Source organism: Ornithodoros turicata, chromosome 1, assembly GCF_037126465.1.
Source record: "Ornithodoros turicata isolate Travis chromosome 1, ASM3712646v1, whole genome shotgun sequence".
NCBI classification, from domain to species: domain Eukaryota; kingdom Metazoa; phylum Arthropoda; class Arachnida; order Ixodida; family Argasidae; genus Ornithodoros; species Ornithodoros turicata.
This window is the reverse complement of record NC_088201.1, coordinates 4,264,737-4,284,833: the sequence shown is the minus strand read 5'-3', so window position 1 is coordinate 4,284,833 and position 20,097 is coordinate 4,264,737. Positions and strand designations below refer to the sequence as shown.

The 20,097-nt window shown below is 43.5% G+C and overlaps 2 protein-coding genes across 2 annotated transcripts; one reads left to right on the top strand and one right to left on the bottom strand.

The window, feature by feature from the left end:
* Positions 1–1,468: 1,468 nt before the first annotated feature.
* Positions 1,469–9,422, top strand: LOC135377337 (phospholipid phosphatase 5-like). Its single transcript, XM_064609692.1, has 7 exons — positions 1,469–1,706; positions 2,214–2,319; positions 2,776–2,863; positions 3,967–4,030; positions 5,102–5,226; positions 5,904–6,074; positions 9,161–9,422. Exons 1-7 carry the CDS (start codon positions 1,630–1,632, stop codon positions 9,337–9,339), a joined length of 810 nt encoding a protein of 269 aa, XP_064465762.1. The 5' UTR covers positions 1,469–1,629; the 3' UTR covers positions 9,340–9,422.
* LOC135377336 (F-box/WD repeat-containing protein 4-like) lies at positions 9,394–20,010 on the bottom strand. The gene is made up of 8 exons (XM_064609691.1): positions 19,610–20,010; positions 19,400–19,498; positions 18,758–18,940; positions 16,802–16,940; positions 16,084–16,241; positions 13,053–13,196; positions 11,216–11,351; positions 9,394–9,628 (listed from the first exon to the last, which is right to left on the bottom strand). The coding sequence occupies exons 1-8, from the start codon at positions 19,810–19,812 to the stop codon at positions 9,479–9,481; spliced, it is 1,212 nt and encodes a 403-aa protein (XP_064465761.1). The 5' UTR covers positions 19,813–20,010; the 3' UTR covers positions 9,394–9,478.
* Positions 20,011–20,097: the final 87 nt, after the last annotated feature.

Here is a 20,097-nt window from a genome sequence, read left to right as displayed (position 1 = left end):
GTGCCCTTAACATTTCTATACGCATTTAACGGCTGTTAAAGGGGTTGCGACAGGTTATCCCAGATAAACGTAAAAAACGGTGCCTTGCATCGATGTGAACCTGCATTGAAAGTTTCACAGCGAGGAGGGTAATAGAAGCGGAAAAAATGGCACCGCGGATGCCGAAACTCACGCGGCTCTAACATCACAGACCTCACTGCCGCCAGTGACACAGCGCACGATAAGTCACGTGCTTACGGCTGCCAATGGGAATGGACGCAACACTGAGGTCTGCGTTTTGCCCGGGAGTGTGCTCGATGGCTTGTATCTCACTAAGTATGACACGTAGAAGAAGAATTCTTTTTTCCTCTGTACTCTGTATGCGGTACAATGCGTCCATGATGTAATGAACCACATCTGTGAAAGTGTCCCAACCCTTTTAAAGGAGTGGTCTTTTAAACCATGACCCACTGATAAAGCGCACCAATCAATTTCCTATTGCTGAAAATGGAATGCTGCAAATTTACTCGACCAAGAACATCACGGTAGCATACCGCGATCTGTGTTTGCAACATCCACCACATCTCCCTGATGACAAGTCCGTAATTTGATGCAGAAAACGTCTGCTACCGTGCCCTTTTGCACTAGCGAGAGCGGACGACTTCCAAAAGTGCCTGGGGACCATGGCAACTCGTAAATTTTCTGTTAGTGGTCAAACGAAATACATATGCTCCAGGACGTGGCGTACTTGCTGATTCAGAAGAACTGTGCCAATCGGTCCTGCATCCCCATTCTGAGAGCAAAAGGGGAGTTTATGGGGATGACTTAACCTAAATAAATTCATTTGGCACTTTATGAGCTTGCCTTGTATCGTTCTCATTTCGTGCATTTGTGTTGTTTCACCTTCAAAAAGAACGTGCCAAATGGAAGTGGTGCAAACCATTCCAGCGCGCCAAATGCGAGCAATTAAAGACGGAGTAGTAACGCGTTTGCCGATGACAACATGAGTTTTTACAGGGTGTTTCAGTCGTTTCAGTGAAATCCTCGGGCTAAATAATTCGCGAACGGCTGCACCAATAGAAGAACTTTCTGTTTTACAAGTATCTGTCCGACACCACCTACAACCTGCGCACTGTGTGAATAAGTGGGAGGAGTCATTATTTAAATAAAAATTCAAATACGTTTCGTGAAAAACATAACTTCTAAAGCAGGGCGCCGTCGGCATGAAAATGGGTACTACCCCTTTCGGGACCTTCAGTGGACACCTTTTAGAGAAAAATGTGCCACTGAAGCGGGTCATTTGTTGCAGTAATTAATTGGTTTCGGTTTACATATTTTTGTCGCGGCTGGTGGCAGTGGCAGCGAATCGCGCCGAAGCAATGGCCGAAGCTATCATACCGAAGCCGCCGCAGTATCCACTATCCACAAAAAAATCCAATCCGAGCCGCGTTCCAAGAAACAAGAAGTGGAGTATGTTGTGAAGGTGAAGTAGGTTGCGGATTGTGGAAATGATGACTCTGCGTTGGAAAGGCCATCAAAAGAGATCCTGAAACGTGTAAATGTGAGCGTGCAAGCTCACATATGAATACTAGCTAGATTAAAATCTGTTAGAAGTTTTTGTAAGTCGACAGAACGTAGAAAAGCGACAATATGAAAACGAATTTGTTGAATTCTAAACAGCTGGTGGTAGAAATCCTAACGCGTGCAGTTTTATTGCTGCTGTACTTGTAAGTAGTGATGGTCCTTCTTTCAAATATCAATGATTGCTCCATATTACTACAGCACGTTCAATCGCGCTGTTAAAAAACGTTCATAAAAAACGAATGTTGAACGTCGAGGCGAACCAGCTTTATGTTTAAAATTAAGCACGACAGATATGCACATACACGTACAGCATGACCTACAGACACTGTTTCTGTATCAACACTCCGGAAACTGTACATATCGTGCAGAAGACATGATTACACCTGATACATTGCTCTCTGACCTGCCTACAACATGAAACTCTTGTGGACATCCCTGCAGGAGCATGTCTGTATACTGTCACCAACAGTTGACCTTATTATTTGATCAATAGTTGACTGTATTAGGAATAAAAGACAAAACACATACACACACACAGAGCCTTTGTCGTAAAATAGTGTTTGACTTGTGGCGAAATGACATATAAAATAACTCGAATTAATCCTCAAGTCGCAGGGGCTTCCCCTAACGGTGTGCTGATTACATTTCAGCATAGTCGATTTCGTGGAGCCATTTCGGCGAAAAATACAGCCGGAGGAGGAGTGGTTGTACAAGTTTCCGAGAACAGAGAGCTACGTAACAACAACGTCCCTCTGGGTAAGAGAGTACATATGTGCGGAGTATTTTAAAAAATGTTGTCTCGCATGTATCCGCAACGGACACGGCTACTTGAGCCATCCGTCTCTCATTCACTGCCAGGCTTTCAGAAGTGGTTTTTATTTAATTATTTAATTACATAGTTATTTTATTTTATTTTATTTTTTCTGCAGGACATCAGGGATAATAGACCTCTTCTCGCACTAGATTTCGCACACAGCTGCGGTTATCGTTCTTGCACACAGTATTTGTTATGCAGTTTGCCGCAGTCCAAAATGTAAACTTTATGGAGGGTATCTTTGCTGCTCCTTTAAACACACATTTTTATGGCAACTACATTATGACTGTAAAGTTTTTTTTTTGCGGGGGGGGGGGGGGGGGGGGGGGGGTCACTTATTTCCAGCACGTGTTATACATTTAAAGCATCAGTTTTATTATGTATGTTCTGCTTCCTAGGTGATAGTGTTTACATTCCCAGTAGTGGTGATCTTAACCGTCTACCTGTACATCAAGGACAAGGGTGACCTAATCCAAGCAACTTTAGGTATGCAACCTTTTTGGTAGATAACCTCAGGTAGATGACCTTTAGGTATATACCACTGAGAAATGATAATTTAACCCACATCCGACATACCATCCTGACGTTTTTATCATGCGCCAGGCAAATGGATCGGAGTGACATAACAGATGACAAACGACTGAGAACTTGGTGCTTTATACAGAGGGACATATAACCTGGAGAGCCCATTCAGATTGATATGTAAGTCACTATGCAGAACAAGAGATTCTAGAACAGAAGAACCAGCTTTGCTACCGGTGCACCTAATGATATTCATGATAAACGAGTGCAACTAAAGACAAGACAAAGATGGCAGAGAACACGCACTCACTTCCAACTGTCGTTTTATTTCCAGCGCACTGTCCACTTAGACAGACTGCGCATATTGTACATTCAAACAGGACTTAACTAGTATAAATTCCTTTTCCGTCATCGCAATGGACTTGCTGCTGGTACATTTATCCGTTGTTCTGATAATGATAATGACTTCAACAACTTCCCCCCTGATCCTATGTTTTGATTTATACGACACTTCACATTCTTCCAAGACAGGGTGGCAGCCACATGTTCTTTGAGGGTGACTGGCAAGCTAGCCTCTAAGGATCTCTTATCTCATTTATCATGCATAGTAACCACCACCAAGCCGAGTCTGTTGCCACAATGATATTCCCTGAGCCTTTTGAATTTGACAGGCAAGTTCAGAGTAACGCGGTGTTTTTCATGGTGTTGTGCGAGCAGTGTTCCTTCATCCAAATTTCTCAAAGATAACTCCACTGTTCCGGACGAAACTTTTACAGCTGTGCTATACTGCTATGCTGCTAATGCCGTCATCCTGTAATGCTCACAAATAAAATTACCGCCAGTTTCTCAATCAAACAAGCTGTACAAGACCTTTCTTTTATCGCTGGTGATTCGAACTGAGGTACAATTCATGGAGCGTAAAAAATTCAACCGCTATACCAGCACGGCAGTTAGCCCAGTAGGTAGCCAAGCGCGATTCAATGTTGCCAACGTTCCTGCTGAAAATTCACGAGACTTACGTTGAGCGCAACCCCCCACAAAAACTGTCTTTCGCTTCTTCTCTACAGGGCTAAGCCTGGCGCTGTGCTTGAATGGCATCATCACCAACGTGATCAAGGTGAGCGTAGGAAGGTAAGTTATGGAAGTTATCAAAGTATGCACATCATTGCACCTGAGTATCAGTTATCAGGTATCAGGTATCAGTTTTTCAAAAGGGACAGTCCGGACTGATTTCGAGATTAGAGTTGTATTACGCCGCAAGATTTCACCGAGCAGAACGTCATGTTCACACGAGTTTCAGTTTGACAGCGATGTAAGCACGAGCTACCGTCCGACGTCACGTGGGTGTGGGACCAAGATATTGGAGGCTCCCTTTTGCCTCGGAATCCCGAGCCGTTTTTTCGGTCCTGGGATTTCTAGGTGTGAATCCCGGGATGGGATACGAATTTTTGTACAGCTGTCCCTACTAGGATGTATAGGACCGTATCAATCCATAGAGATACGGGGGTCGTATAGGACCACATGCGCGCGACTCGTAAATAGCAATAATACAGTGTGCGTTTGGCTCTTCTCTCTTCTTATTCTTGCTATTGTGCTCTCGTCTAGAGTGGCTGAGTCTAGTTTCCTGGAAAGGCTGCCTGCTTTCTTTTCACTTTCAATCAACCCAGTGATGAAGGTCAAAAAAGAGAGAGAGACTCACTTCTGCAACATTTTGTGTAGTCCTCTCACAGATAGGAAGAATCCTTGTAGGAGTCTTAATGCTACTCGATGGCTGTTCTCGGATATTTATTTATTTATTCTATTTATTTCATCACAGAGTCTAAAAAGCTGCAGGAGAGATATGGGCTGGTATGGCGAGTTTGGTTAGCAGCTAACGTGTTTGTCATGTGTCGTGGATGACGCGGTTGGTTCAGTTTCGCGGTGCACCGGATATTTTTCGTGGACGCAAAGGTTGGTAAGATACTGTTCTTTCCATTTCACGAGTGCTATACTCACCATTTATTGATCACGAAAGTCAAAATTTATTATCCCGGAATCCCTGGATTCCGAGATCCAAGCCCTAGTCCGGACTGTCCCTTTAAGGCTGGGTTGCTCAGAGTGTAAGTGGCCCCATTTAATCCAACCACTTTTACTCCAAAGAGTGTTGATGCACATGAAGAATTCTCAATGTGCAAGGTGATTTAGTGCCGGTTTTGTTTCCAGGCCGAGGCCAGATTTCTTTTTCCGTTGTTTCCCGGACGGGGTCGGGAGTCTGTCACGTCCCTGCACGGGCCCTGACAGAGATGTTGTAGAGGGTCTCAAGAGTTTTCCAAGTGGACATTCCTCTTGTAAGTTGCCATTAGTAAAATCATATTAAGCAGCAGATATGCTGCGTAACCTTTGTGCCAGCTTAATTTATGAGGACTATTCATTAAATGTTCCAAAGTCGATTTATATTTAAAAAAAAAGAAAAAGAAGTAAGATACTTGGAGGTTCGAAATAGTCCGAAGCCACGCCCTTAGCCCAACATATTGTGCAATATTCTAGAGCACATGCTGGTCAAATCTCATTCTTCTGGTGTGAGAACATGCAGTATTTGTAGGGCCTGACTTTTTCGGGTTTTATTTTTGGCCAAATTCGGGGGGTAAATATCGGATGATATTTTTCATGCGAAAATTCGGGTGTATTCGGGTTAAATCCCGTTACGGCATATTCTGTCGTCAGGAATTCTGGTGATTTTTTTTTGTTTAATAAAAATTTGTCTTAACATGGAACTAATGTTTAGCAATGTTATCAAACTTTATTTTAATGCACGCTCATGAGTGTGCCACGCGACCCGGTTGTTTTCGGGTAGATTCGGGTTAAACCCAAATTTTACAGATTTCGTTCGGGGGGTAAATATCGGGCGGATACGGGTTTAACCCTAAAAAGTCAGGCCCTAAGTATTTGTTGTACAATCCACCGTGTAGGGGGTATTTTATATTGTCACACCCTTTGAAGGATAATGCCATGTGGCCATTTGCAGTTTCATTTACGAGCCTCGGATTCACGGCGCTATACTTGTTTGGTAAGCTGGGAACATTCCAAACGAACAAGAGGCAACAGGCATGGCGACTGGTGCTCCCAGCTTCCCTCCTGCTCTGGGCCGTAACTGTGGCAGTGAGTCGGACGTGCGACTACCATCACCACTGGCAGGGTATATCTTATTGCACTTCTCCAAACAAATAGCGCTTCATCGTAACACAGTATGAACCGTTTGTAGCAGGGTTGGTTGCCGAAAATATAATTGTTTCCGTTTCCGGTAACCGAAAAACTCGGCTTTTTGTTTCTGTTTCCGTTTCTTGTCCGACTTTCTTTGTCCCTTCTTTTCCGACTTGTCCGCCAATTTTGTGACATTTAAGAGGTCTGTTGTTGCCTGTTACGCGTTTACGGGATTATGCTAGATTGGCAGTGTGATATATATATATATATATATACACACATATGTGATATATTCTTTTATACTGTGATATTCTTATATTTTGTGCATCATCACAAGGCCTGGCAGCTGTTATGAGCACTTAAAAAATAATGTCAAAGTCAAAGTTTCTGGACGATTTTCGGTAGCGGTTTCCGTTTCCTTTTAAGAATTTCGTTTCCGAGTAGTTTCGGTACTGGTTTCTGTTTCTTATCCGGAACTCGTACTATCTGGTTTTGGATTTTTCGTGTCAAATAATCTAGTTACATAATGGATGCAGAAGGACAGCCACACCAAACACAAACACTAAAGACTTTAATGCAAAGTTCGTCACGAATCTTATACACCGCAAGTAGATGCCTCTCTAGGTTGCGGAAATACATGCCTTTAAGTTTCAAAAGTCTCCGCTCGTGCGCAAAAATAACACGTCATCCAAAACTTTCGCGTCCATATTGCTGCGCAGTGGGCTCAACACGAAAGTAAGTCCCGAAAATAAACCAATGATGACTGGAAGAATTGTGCGTATATATATAATTTTCATAATAACGCGAAAACACCGAGGGAAACGTCCTGCGAATTTGGTTTCCGTTAACGTTACCACTTTTGAATTTTGTTTCCGTTTCCGGTAGCCAACCCTGGTTTATAGTGATCTCTAGGTCCCTCTGGTTTGTCTGCACTACTTCTACAAAGCACCAGTTCAGATAGTTCAAGTGCACCTTTGGTGCAGGTACAGTCAGTGACAACTTAAGTAGTACTACAATTGGGACCGCCCACTCATCCGTGGAAGGCTCCCGCGATTGGCTACCAGCCTTTGCACGACCCTCCTGCTTCACGATGTAGTGAAAGCTCTCTCTCCCCCCTCAGTCCCCACTTTGCCGCGCGGGTGGAGCAATTCTTGTATGGGGACGGGGCCAGGTGTATGACTTACGTTGTCACTGACTATACAGGGTGTCCCAGCTAAGTGTATACAGATTTTTTAAAAAATATATCTATCACTTTTTCCGAGATGAAATCAACTGCAATATAGCATGTGCTGAAGGGCACTCCCTAGGAGGGCACTAGCAGACTCCTAAGGCAATGTCTTAATTAACTTTCAATAATTAACTTTTTAATTATAAAAGCTACAAAGTTGCTCCAACGAGAACATCTGATCTCTTCGGTCACCAGATACCAAAGCCGTTTTTAGAACCAAAATCCGTTCGATAGATCTTCCGCAAAAAAATTTGTGAAGGAACAAAATTTTTTTCTTTATATATATATAATACACTGATAAGTAATAACAAGTTCCCTTATCACGTGGACATTTTCGGAGGTTGTGCTCGTGGATGGCCTCGCCTCGTCTTCCAACGATGTTCTGCCTCCCTTGAAGCGCCAGTGCCACACAAACACCTTGCACGACTCATTGGCTCATTGCCACAAGCCTGCTGGATCATCTCGATCGTCTCTGTTGCAGATTTGCCGAGTTTGATGCGGAATTTTTGATGTTTGCTTTCTGCTCCAATTTGCAGTCCGTACTGAAATCGCACCGGCTCGTTGCGCACGTGGTCACAAAAACGTGCGTAGCGCGGCAACCGATATTCACAAATGGATGCCACTCGGCATGAGAAAAAAAACGAAGGTCACTGACATCAACTGCTGTGCACTGATCGTGCTACATAACTAGGGCCTGACTTTTTCGGGTTTTATTTTTGGCCAAATTCGGGGGGTAAATATCGGGTGATATTTTTCATTCGAAAATTCGTGTGTATTCGGGTTAAATCCCGTTACGGCATATTCTGTCGATAGGAATTCGGGTGTATTCGGGTGATTTTTTTTGTTTAATAAAAATTTGTCTTAACATGGAACTAATGTTTAGCAATGTTATCAAACTTTATTTTAATGCACGCTTATGAGTGTGCCACGCGACCCGGATGTTTTCGGGTAGATTCGGGTTAAACCCGAATTTTACAGATTTCGTTCGGGGGGTAAATATCGGGCGGATACGGGTTTAACCCTAAAAAGTCAGGCCCTATACATAACTAGTCTCAGAACTTTCTGATCGCACCTCGTACTTGAGAGTACAATACACGACTGCGAAGAACATTCAGTTGGTCTCATTCGCGTGGTGCATATTAATTGTACGTGTATTTTTCTCATTTTTCATTTTTAAATTTCTTCGATACAGTGCTTCACACCTGATCGGTAGAACATGTGTGAACCTTCTATTTCACCTCTCTCTCTTTTTTTTATTTTTTCATTTGCACCGTATTTCTTTACTAAGTAATCAATTCGTTATTTTTGTAGCTCTTTTGTGTCTCCATTTATTTCAGTTGTGTCGTAATAGCCAATTGCGATAGCGAAGAAGAAAGTAATTTGGGCTGGAAATAACATAGTGGAGCTAGCAAAAACTTGGGACCAAAAAAAGAAGAACTTTTAGATATGGCAGCAATTTTCTAATTGAGTAATTCGAAAAGTATTATACTGTTGTGCTTACGAAGGTGGCCACACAATTTTGCCAATCAGGGGATACAGTGTAACATATCAGGCACAGGATTCTAAGGTGGTTCAGTTATGTTATTCTAAATTCCAGCTATCACCCGTGGCCCTTCTCGAGCTAAAATAGCAGAAAATATCTAAAATAAAAATAAAAATAAATATAAATTAAAAATTAATAAATTATTATTAAAAAAAATATAAATAAAAAATATTAATAATAGCTGCATGAAAGTGTTTTTGTAATTGAGAAATTTAAGAATTGGTACAAAATTAACTGCATATTATCCTTTCCGAAATCTAATTCTTAGGCACCATGTACTAATACATATACTTGTTCCGTAACCTTGCAGATGTATTGGCCGGCTCGTTACTGGGACTCTCGGTCGCTTTCCTCTGTTACCGGCAATACTACCCGAGCCTCGTACACCTCTACTGTGATAAGCCGTACACGCAGTTGCCTTGCGGCCTGCAATCTGCAACAGGATGGGTACACAGCAAAGACCAAGATCCGAGCGTTAAATGGATCTGAGCTGAACGAGGAAGATTGTGTTATATGCGGCGAACAAAAAAGAGAGAGAAAGGAAAAAAAAAAAAACAGTTTTTATTTCCACAGACATTACAGTCCTTTTCTGGATGGATGTTACGATGACGGGGAATGCTGACTAGGCTTATCTGGCATCAGCAGGGTCGCTCTGCGGGTTCCAAGTGGGGCCCGCAAACGAGAGGAGGTTGAGAGACCGGTCGAGGGCGGCATATAGGTAACAGGGATCAAATGCCAGGGAGTAGACTGGACTGTTCCCGTGGCCCACGTAGTACATCTGCAGGGAACAATTCCTTTTTTTTTTTTTATGGGACTTGATAGAGCAAGGAAGGATTAGGTGAGTTGCAGTGATGACTAGTAGTTTAACTACATGTAGTTAAACTACTAGTTACACTACCTGATTGTAGTTAAAAAGTAGTTATCAACTACTTGCAGAAAAGTAGTGGCAACTACTAGTTAAACTACTATTTCGAGTAGTTAACTACAGTAGTTAGGTTACTGCAGGGGCCAACTACTTCCGATTTTGCCGCAAGCTTTACGGCACGACTGTGCTTCCGACTTGTACCTTGAGCTACTTGTTTGATGAGAACGGAGGTGCAATTGTGCCGTGCATGCGTACTATATCTTCACTTTTATCACTGCTTCTGGCTCATATTTAGGTGTCCGAGAACACTATAGAATGGGATTGGTGTTGATGGACAACGTTAATAAGTAGTTATAGATGTAGTTAAAATACATTGCAGTAGTTAAAGAAGTAGTTTTAACTGCCGCGCCTGAAAAGTAGTTGAACTACTAGTTAAACTACTCCATCCCGAAGTAGTTAGTAGTTATAGTTAAACTACTGTAGAAGTAGTTAGTGGCCATCACTGGTGAGTTGTGTGTGCACCATCAATTGAACCTCTGTATGCAATAAGGGGATACGTCGACTTATCCTCTTTTTACTATTTTTGTTGCAATGCCATCTACATACCAGTATGCACCTGCCAATGAGAACTTAGGACCTTATCGCGATTTATTGGCCCGCTACAGCATGGTAAAAAAACGGGAAATGCGTGTGTGTCAATGGGACGGATAATCATATCGGGTCCCTTTTCTCATTTTGGGATTTTTCGACTTATCTCCTTATTGCATACAGAGGTTCAATTACGCGTGACTGAAGTTGCCTTGGGTATCACCTATTGCTGTTGTGCAAACGTTATCAATTTTGTCCAGGATTACATCGATGCTTTGTTTCTTCCGGTACGTTTTAACCCCGAACGATTTCCGTCACGGGTTATGTCACAACGTCTCGATGGGAGCTCGCAGAATAAAAGGTGGTCCTCCTCAAAGCCCTACGTGGGTTCCGAAGCTAATCTGGGAACCAGACAAGCGCACGAACTGCGGTGAAATTGGGGACTCTGAGGTACTTGCAAGAAATTGCAGTCCTATATTTTCCAGCAGCATATTATTCTACAAATGAAAGTGGGACTTTTCTAAACTACAGTGCAGATTCGTAATGCAACAGGCAGACCACACACTTGTAGCCTGTTGGAAACACTGTTGTACATTATTTTGACTTTACTAATATGCAAAGCATCAATACTGCGCAAGCAGCTTTTAACATCTCTCAGCATTTGCAAAAAAGACAGACACAATACGGTTAGATCCTTGCGCTTTAGGGATAAACTGGGTAAAACTGAGGAAATGGAGCCTGCCAAAGTGCGCGCATTCAGCCACTCATCGGGGCTGAATACTTGGCACTGCCTTTCATGACTGGGTTCTCCCCTCTTTCAAATAACACGATTTTTGCAGCTCCCAACATGAAATCCCCAAAAGTACTACGTACTTTCACTCCGTTTGAAAATAAAGAACAGCATATAGATACCTGCATGGGTCGAGTGGTGCGCTTGTCCCAAAGGCGCACTACGCCGTAGCGGTTGGTGCCGCTCACCACAGTCATGTGGTGATCCGATGCTATGCAGTAGACCGTCGAGTCATGAGGGTCCTCCCAGGCTCGGACGCTGCCACGAGAATGTGAAAATCATCGAAACATGCTGCAACATTCGGAAATTTCAAGAACTATGCTAGAAGAGTACCTCTGCACGATTAGTATTAGCAACCTGGGATCGGAACCACAGCTGAACCCGAGCCGAAAACTGCTAAAAACCCACGTTTTTCACTGAACCGGAACTGAACCGAAAAAAATTTAGGCGCTTACCGGTTTGCAAAACGGTTCAGACGTAATGTGCGTTCTGAGAGATCGGAACTACGGTTTACACAGTGGACTGAGCCGCGATGCCAAACAAATTCTAAACAAAGACCGAACAAACCCAAATATGTGAGGTATTTGGTATTTCCTCCTTGCAGCTATTGCGTTCATTCAGTTGTGTTAGTTTTGAGGTCTGGCAGTGCTTGATTTCTCTAGGTGAAGTAACACCGATCATTCATCTGGTACTTTGGACACCAAAGGCAAGTCAAATTTCTTGCGCCCAAAGGAGTAAATGTAGTAGTAAAGTAAAGTAGTAGTAAATGTAGACTGCGTGTTCGGGAAGGTACCGTGTGGTCCAACGGGGCCAACACAACTGAGCCACACAACGGGGCCAACACAGCCTGCACAACTGAGCCAATAGTGAGCGTGCACGCTATGTGATGTTAGATGGCACAATTGAATATATGTGGTCAAAAAGGATAAGAGGTGTCACTGGTCGTGTTTTATTTTTTTTTCTTCTTCCTTGTACACAATTTTTGTCGTCCAGCAAACCCAAAGTTTTCATTTTGGGCTGCGAAAATAAAGGCCAGTCCTTGAGCAGGATGTATACGATGAGTAAACATAGAGGGTACAGTATGCTAGCGTAACGTTGCACCTGAAATGCAGATCACGCAGTGTTGCTGTGAACCACTGCTGTGTCGGCAACAACAAAAGTACATTTGCGTTATTTGAGAATCGTAAGGATGTGCTTGCTTTTAACCCACGGCAATCTGCTCAAAATTCACGTCCCTGAACCGGTTCGAACCGATATTTTACGCTGCTGCAGAACTAAACCTGAACAGAACCGAAAAAAAAAAAAAAAGGAATAACGGTTCCGATCCCTGTTAGTAACCAGCCTGTGATGTTATTATCAGTGATGGCCAGTAGTTCACTACTTTTTAACTTCAATCAGGTAGTTTAACTAGTAGTTTATCAACTACGTGCAGAAATGTAGTGGCAACTACTAGTTAAACTACTCTTTTGAGTAGTTAACTACAGTAGTAGTTAGGTTACTGCAGGTGCCAACTACTTCCGATTTTGCCGCAAGCTTTATGGCACGATTGTGCTTCCGGCTTTTACCTTGAGTTACTTGTTTGGTAAGAACGGAGGTGCAGAGCAGTTGTGCCACGCGTGTACTAAATCTTCTTTTTTCACTGCTTGCGATTCATATTTAGGTGTCCAAGAACACTATAGAATCGGATTGCTGTTGATGGACAACGTTGTAGTTATAGAGGTAGTTAAAATACACTGCAGTAGTTAAAGAAGTAGTTTTAACTACCTCCCCTGAAAAGTAGTTGAACTACTAGTTAAACTACTCCATCGCGAAGTAGTTAGTAGTTATAGTTAAACTACTGTAGAAGTAGTTAGTGGCCATCACTGGTTATTATAGGAGCGGTTACACAAATAATCGATGCCTAACTATTAAATCGTGCTATTCCCCGCATCAATCCGACAAAAATTCAACTCTGCTTACCTGTGAGTGGGACATCTCAAATCCCAAAGTCGAACAAACGTATCGTAGCCACACGAGAGCACCTCCATCGGAGACTCCGGTTGCAGGTGCAGTACTCCAGCTCCGTTGCGGTAGCCGGAGCCCAGCACTGATACCCTGCTTCCTCTGAAATGGCACGAGAATGCTGGGTGTATTTAAACCACGTAGCTGCAACATACCTACTACATTTCCTCCCATAATACAGTGCACTGCACTGGGAGGCTTTTTTTTTTTTTGTTGCGGGCTAAGTCACCGAATGGTCGGATTTCAACGGCACATCGAGCGCGAGCTGAGTACCATGGCCTACAAGTTAGGTTGGCTAGGACGGGCTAGACTAGGATGTCATGAACCTTGGTAGACCCCACCATAGTTGCCAATAAAAGAACTGGGCCGGGCACAAACTTTAGTGGATCGGTTGGGAATCTGTGTGCCTGTCGATTCCAACGTTGCAGGTCTGAATCGGGCTGAGCACACCAGCAACTTGGAGGCATGGTACAAACTGCACGTCGTCTTCCACGAGCGATGTTAAAGGGGCGCTGAAGTGCAAAAATTTCTCTTCGCGGTACGAAGGATCCCGTCGCCGTGACAGCAACGTAAAAGGAACGAGGTTCATCCGTTTGTAATTAAAACGTGAAGACAGTTCTGAGGTTTCTCTTTCCTTCCTCCGAATCGTCGAAAAAAACGTCTGGGGTATGTCCTCTCCAGCACACGCAATTGTGGGAGGAAATATATTGCAGGAACGCCACCTTCCCACATTTCTTTGTCCAATCAACACCATACGTGGGGAGCTCCGACTCAGCTGCGACATGCAGAGGTACCCCTCGCCGAGACCCATATTCCAGAGCTAGTACCCACTGCGAGTGGAGCGGTACAGAAGCTAGAGCAGTGTTGGGACTGTTATAATAGCGCTGTTGCGTGATTGTGAAGCCCATTTCTTGTTATTGCATGTTCTACAATGCTGTTCCTGACAAAAATACCATTTCAAGTGAACCAATTCTTGTTAAAAATAAATATGTCTTCATTGGCAGATTCGTTTGTCATTTTGACGTGAAACTCATTCTACACACATCACAGTCGGTGCGCACTGCAAAATAGCGCGTAATTGTACTTCACTTATGCGCACATCGTTGTAATTACGCGTGTGATTGTACTACACTTGTACTGCGTTGCAGTAAAGGTGTATTCGAATTAATGAGCATTGAGTACACAATACACCTGCTTCCAGTAGTCTGAGACCCACAAACACGAACCCCTTTATCACCTCCCTAAATACAACTCTAAATCAATATCGTATTATGAGGAACCTTGGAATATTCGTCATAGCTGAGGTCTGTTTAAAGGAGCAAGAAAGTTAAATTTAGGACTGATTAGATTTGAGGGTATCCACCAAACTGTAGCCTTCAAAATCCCTGACTTTTCCAGGTTTTTTTACTGACTATTTCGAGCGAATTCCCTGACCAAAATGAAAGGAAATTTAGCGTTCTACGTTTTGATATAGGTCGCTCATAAAACAGATTATTTATCGAATAATTGAATAACGCGGATCACTTACAGAATTTAACAAACAGAATACAAATCCATATTTCACTTTACTGTTTAAGAGAACACATTCTTTTTCCTGCATTCTCGTACTGTGCCTCGTTTATGACCCTTGTCGCTTATTGGGAAGTTAGATCCAGTGATGGCCAGTAGTTAACTACATGTAGTTAAACTACCTGATTGTAGTTAAAAAGTAGTTATCAACTACTTGCAGAAATGTAGTGGCAACTACTAGTTAAACTACTATTTCGAGTAGTTACGTTGCTGCAGGCGCCAACTACTTCCGATCTTGCTGCAAGCTTTACGGCACGATTGTGCTTCTGACTTTTACCTTGAGCTACTTGTTTGATGAGAACAGAGGTGCAGAACAATTGTGCCGTGCTTGTGTACTAAATCTTCACTTTTATCGCTGCTTGTGATTCGTATTTAGGTGTCCAAGAACACTATAGAATGGGATTGGTGTTGATGGACAACGTTAAGTAGTTAGAGATGTAGTTAAAATACGTCGCAGTAGTTAAAGTAGTAGTTTTAACTACCTCCCCTCAAAAGTAGTTGAACTACTAGTTAAACTACTCCATCGCGAAGTAGTTAGTGGCCATCACTGGTTAGATCTACCTTTTCTGCCTATGAGGTTTTTATACTTACGAATCGTTACTCGTGGCAACGTTGCTGCGTCGTGGCCGCTCAACCGTACTGAGTGGTACTCGCAATTCCCTGCAATTTTCCCCCAGACTCCAGCCGATTTTTAAGCAACTCCCCCGACAATCCGCCGACTTTTCCAGTTGCATCGAAATTCCCCGACATTTTCCCGGTTTTCCAGGTTGGTAGACACCCTGGATTTACGACTGAGCCGTCTATCGGGATTCAGGAGCAACCGTGCAAAATATTTTTGGGTCATGGTGCCCTATCATTGCGCAATTCTATTTTGCCATTATGTAGCGAGCCCCCGTTCGGGACGTTCGGGACGACGAAGAAAAGGGACGTTTCGACGCCTATGCGGGCGTCCTCATCAGCTTTAAAGACGTGAAGGAAAAACTGTTCATGAGAGTTTTTCTTTGTTTATCGTTGTTTTTATTTGTTGTTTTGTTTATATTATTTGTTTGTGCAAGCCAGTGTTACGCAGTAATAAGCATCATGACCCCTGGGGCTTTTGGTCTATCTTCAACAAAAATTGGTCTACCATAGCTAATGGCACACGCCCGTGAGGCCCCGCTTCGCCATGGAGTGACGCAAACCTCACTCATTCTCCCAGGATGGAATCCCAGGCACGAATGTAGAGGGTTTTGCATGTGAGCTACGGTAACTGTTGTCGTGCAACGCGCTGCAGCCAGAAACCAAAGATTTATGAGAGAGTTTTGCACTCGTTTAAGGCACGGCCATGTCGTGATTCGCATCTTTATGCGTGCCATCGGTACAATCTTGACGGAAGTTAAATTCTTATAGAAATCCCACCAGAGCTTTTTTTGGCCCTTACGTGCCGAGATCGTAGAGCTGGAGGGGTGGAACACCATTGCAACCCGCCGAGCCGCACAGGAAAAAGCTACCGCACGGGGACAGAGAGACGGCGCACACGCGGTCCCCCACGGGCACGCTGTAACCCAGAGTAGAAGACCAATCGTGCAGCGTCCATACCTGTGTGGAGACACAAAATGGCGTTCACCATACGGTATCCCTGTAGGGTGTGTTTGGTTCTCTGCTTGCGCGAGTCTGAATCGTAATAAAGAGAGATCGAGAGTAGAGTCATTGGGTCTCAATCCCCCCCCCCTGCGAGCCCCTCTGGTGCCGAGCTCTCAGATTATACGACGAAAGCCACGGTGTGGCATTTTTGCCCACCCCACCAAGAGGTGACTCTCGAGACGATAGAATCCAATAAACAAACACACCTTACATACAGAACTATGTTCAATTCAGAAATCCAGACCAAAGTAATACAATTAAAGAACAAAAAATTTGCAAGTTCCAGCTTAAAAATACGAAGATTTCAGTTTAAAAAAAAATGCTCATTTTGGGAAAGTGGTCAAGAAGATAGTTGCCTACAAAGTGCAGTAGGTAAGCACCTCCAGTTTGCTGCGGCATTATTAGAGATTACATTTTCCTGCGCTTTTGCTACGGTATCTTAGAAATGGAGAGTAAATTCTGAACAGGCGATATGCAAGTTCTTCGTTCTGAGCCACGGGCATAGTTCAACCTACTTTGACGGTCCTGTCACGAGACCCCGTCACGACGACCTTGTCACCGTAGTCGACGCTGTTGATGGCCTGAGTGTGGCAGCGCCACCGGTTGTGAAGGTAGAGACCATCGCTGGATGTCCAGATCCACAGAGATCCATCGCTGAAATGACGTAACTCATGTTCGTTATAGTAATATCTGCTTCGGCCTGTCGAGCCAGGAATGGCAGCAAGCTTCACAGGCACACGGGAGAAGGAACAAACAAAACTTAGGATGTACCTCTTGTTCTGGCAACCTAAGAGAAGGTGTGTAGATACCACGACCTACTAGATCATAATTAGACCCTGATGTTTTAGGGTTAAACCCGATTTTTCCCCGAATTTGCACCCCGAATTGAGGTTCACCTATCTAGGGTTAAACCCGATTTCTACCTGCAAAACTACACCTAGGTTAGGCACCCTCAAGGCATCGACATACTAGTTTCTCACAAAACATGCGACTGTCCCTTACTTCTGGCACTCTGGATAAACGGTACAGTGAACGTTTATTCTACAATAATGCCCGATTTCTCCCCGAACTCAGTCTGATGGTAATTTTTCTGCCCGAATTTGCGTGAATTTTCGACATCAATTTATTGACCCGATTTCTACCCCCCCCCGAATTTGGAGAAATATAAAACCCAAAAACGTCAGGGTCTAATTATAACGAGCATGTCATAATCAGCAACCCCTATGAGAAGCCCGTCCGCACGATCCGCCAGGGGGCGCTACTCATCGGCACGCGAGATCTGCATCACGATTGGACGATGAAAATTTGAATTCTGAACGTGCAGAAGCGTACGTACGACTACCGTAGCAGACGACAGCAATAGCTCTTATGAAAACGCGTAGAATGATGATGGTGATGATAATCAACCTCAGAATGAAACCTCTGTGGAATATCCACCGCTTGTACAGAAATGCTAAGGTAAGCTGAAGTACAAAGTATCGTAGAAGTTGAGGAAGCAATAACTGGGATGATTAGTAGCGCCACCGCTACCTTCCAAAAGTGCGGCGCTGCGGAAGGGGTATCACGTGGTCGTTATAATCTAGTAGGTCGTGGCCCCGACTGTCAACCAAACTTTGAGCGCACAAGTGTCGGGTGGAAATACCCTACCTGCATGGGCGGGAAATTGTTCAAACAACTCTCATTGGCCTCTCTCGGAATAATGTGAGCCATCGGTCCGTAATCCTTTCCCCTACCGAGGTTGCTTTTGTGGCAAGGAACTTGTCAGACTGGTCATTGCCAGCGTTGTTCTAATAAACTCGGTTGCTAGTTATGTCTAGGGCCTGACTTTTTCGGGTTTTATTTTTGGCCAAATTCGGGGGGTAAATATTGGGTGATATTTTTCATTTGAAAATTCGGGTGTATTCTGGTTAAATCCCGTTACGGCATATTCTGTCGTCAGAAATTCAGGTGTATTCGGGTGATTTTTTTTTTTAAATAAAAATTTGTCTTATCATGGAACTAATATTTAGCAATGTTATCAAACTTTATTTTAATGCACGCTTACGAGTGTGCCACACGACCCGGATGTTTTCGGGTAGATTCGGGTTAAACCCGAATTTTACAGATTTTGTTCGGGGGGTAAATATCGGGCGGATACGGGTTTAACCCTAAAAAGTCAGGCCCTAGTTATGTCCTTTGTCCTTGCCTCTGTTGCACTGCCTGATCATGTTTCAATTAGACTTCTCTGTTTCATTAAATGGCTGTGTTTGAAATTGTCTGTGTGTCATCTTCCCTTTTTCCCTGTCTCAGATTTGATCATCTCTATTCTGCAGGGTCATCTGCTACTTTTGCTCTGCACAAAGGCTTTCACCCACACGTAAAATTATTGTTTAAAACACAATCAACGCTGTACTCACTGCTGTAACAATTCGAGTTTCATACCTTCATTGCTTATGCTCTAATTCGCTAACATCCCAAGTCATGCAACTCACTTTCCACCGCTGACGACGAGGCCATTTTTGCAGACGAAGCGACCGACATCATCTGCGTGGCCACTTAAGCTCAGCAAGGGTCTCTTGGCCAAGCGTCCATTCCCTAGCCTGGCGAGCTTAAGGATGGTGGCCCCTTTGCTGTACCACAGGGTACTAGACTCAAGGACGAGCCATGGCATGTACCTACCGAGAAAGGTACCTTTTATCATATGGTAATTTGAAGCAATTCACATATATCCTATCAAATGTGTGTGCCATTAACGGGTAATATAATCTGACATTTTACATAGAGTGCATTTTTGGGAAGGGTGATCGTGAAAAGTAATACGAAACAGTCACGAAAAAGTGTTTGTTGCAGAGCCAACATTGCTGTGCTGCTCCTGCATGTTGTCCTATAAAGCTTGTACTTTGTACAGCTGTATTTATGTAACGTTCACAGTATCTTTCGTGTCGTGAAGGTCACAATAACAACGAGAATTCTCCCCCCCCTTTTTTTTTATAAATATGCATACTACTTTTTGTTGCTGTTTCAGTTTCAGGTTCAATGAATTTATCAGACAAAACTATATGTAAGAAACGCAGAAGGTCGCCATAAAAAACGGAAGATACATCAAAGAAGAACGTTGGAAAGCACAATCTCACGTAGTATACAGTTGGAGAAGCGTCTTTTCATTGTAGCGCCCTTTTTGCCAGTTCAGAGCGATCCAGCATTTCTCTACAGCCCCCAAGATATGGCGGGATCTGGAATAAAATGGCCGTTGCTTTTTTTTTTTTTTTTTAAACATATACATGTATATCAGCTACTCTATTTGGCTAACTGTTACAGCCATTTCAAGCTAGCGGGCAGCTCACCTGAGGAGGACCTTCCTATCCAGCTGGTTTGTGGCAATCGCATTTTTGCTTCTTTGATTCCAGACACAATTTTGCTTGAGAAAGTGATAAAAGTAGCTGCTAACGCAGCTGAGTCTTCCTAAAGTCCGAATGTCGCAGTAGGACAGAATCACGTACAGTACATCAGGTGGGAGCGATAGAATCGGACTCTCCACTTGAGCCATTGAAGCGCCTACCAGTGCGCAGAATAACCACGAAAGAAGGAACGTGTAGAAAACAATTTACAATGCTTGCCCCTGATGAGTTCATGTTACTAATCACTTTGTTTTCATACAATGAGGAGGACAAATTTTGACAACATCTTACGAGTGCGCTCCGAATTGCCTATGATCCCATTATGTCTTCCTGCCATGTTCGCCCACCCTGTGGTCCCGTGGCGCCAGTGGCTTAACGGTTCCACTGCCGGTTGTGCTCTGTAACAGAGCCGTTTATGTAAGTCTGCTCATAAA

Excerpts from the sequence above, each read along its gene's own strand:
- LOC135377337 (XM_064609692.1), top strand. The coding sequence starts at position 1,630 with ATGAAAACGAATTTGTTGAATTCTAAACAGCTGGTGGTAGAAATCCTA. Across the intron at positions 2,864-3,966 it reads CCTAATCCAAGCAACTTTAG|GGCTAAGCCTGGCGCTGTGC; the intron begins GTATGCAACCTT and ends TCTTCTCTACAG. Across the intron at positions 5,227-5,903 it reads TCCAAGTGGACATTCCTCTT|TTTCATTTACGAGCCTCGGA; the intron begins GTAAGTTGCCAT and ends GGCCATTTGCAG.
- LOC135377336 (XM_064609691.1), bottom strand. The coding sequence starts at position 19,812 with ATGGCTCAAGTGGAGAGTCCGATTCTATCGCTCCCACCTGATGTACTG. Across the intron at positions 13,197-16,083 it reads CAGCTCTACGATCTCGGCAC|AGGAAGCAGGGTATCAGTGC; the intron begins GTAAGGGCCAAA and ends GTGCCATTTCAG. Across the intron at positions 9,629-11,215 it reads GCACCACTCGACCCATGCAG|ATGTACTACGTGGGCCACGG; the intron begins GTATCTATATGC and ends TGTTCCCTGCAG.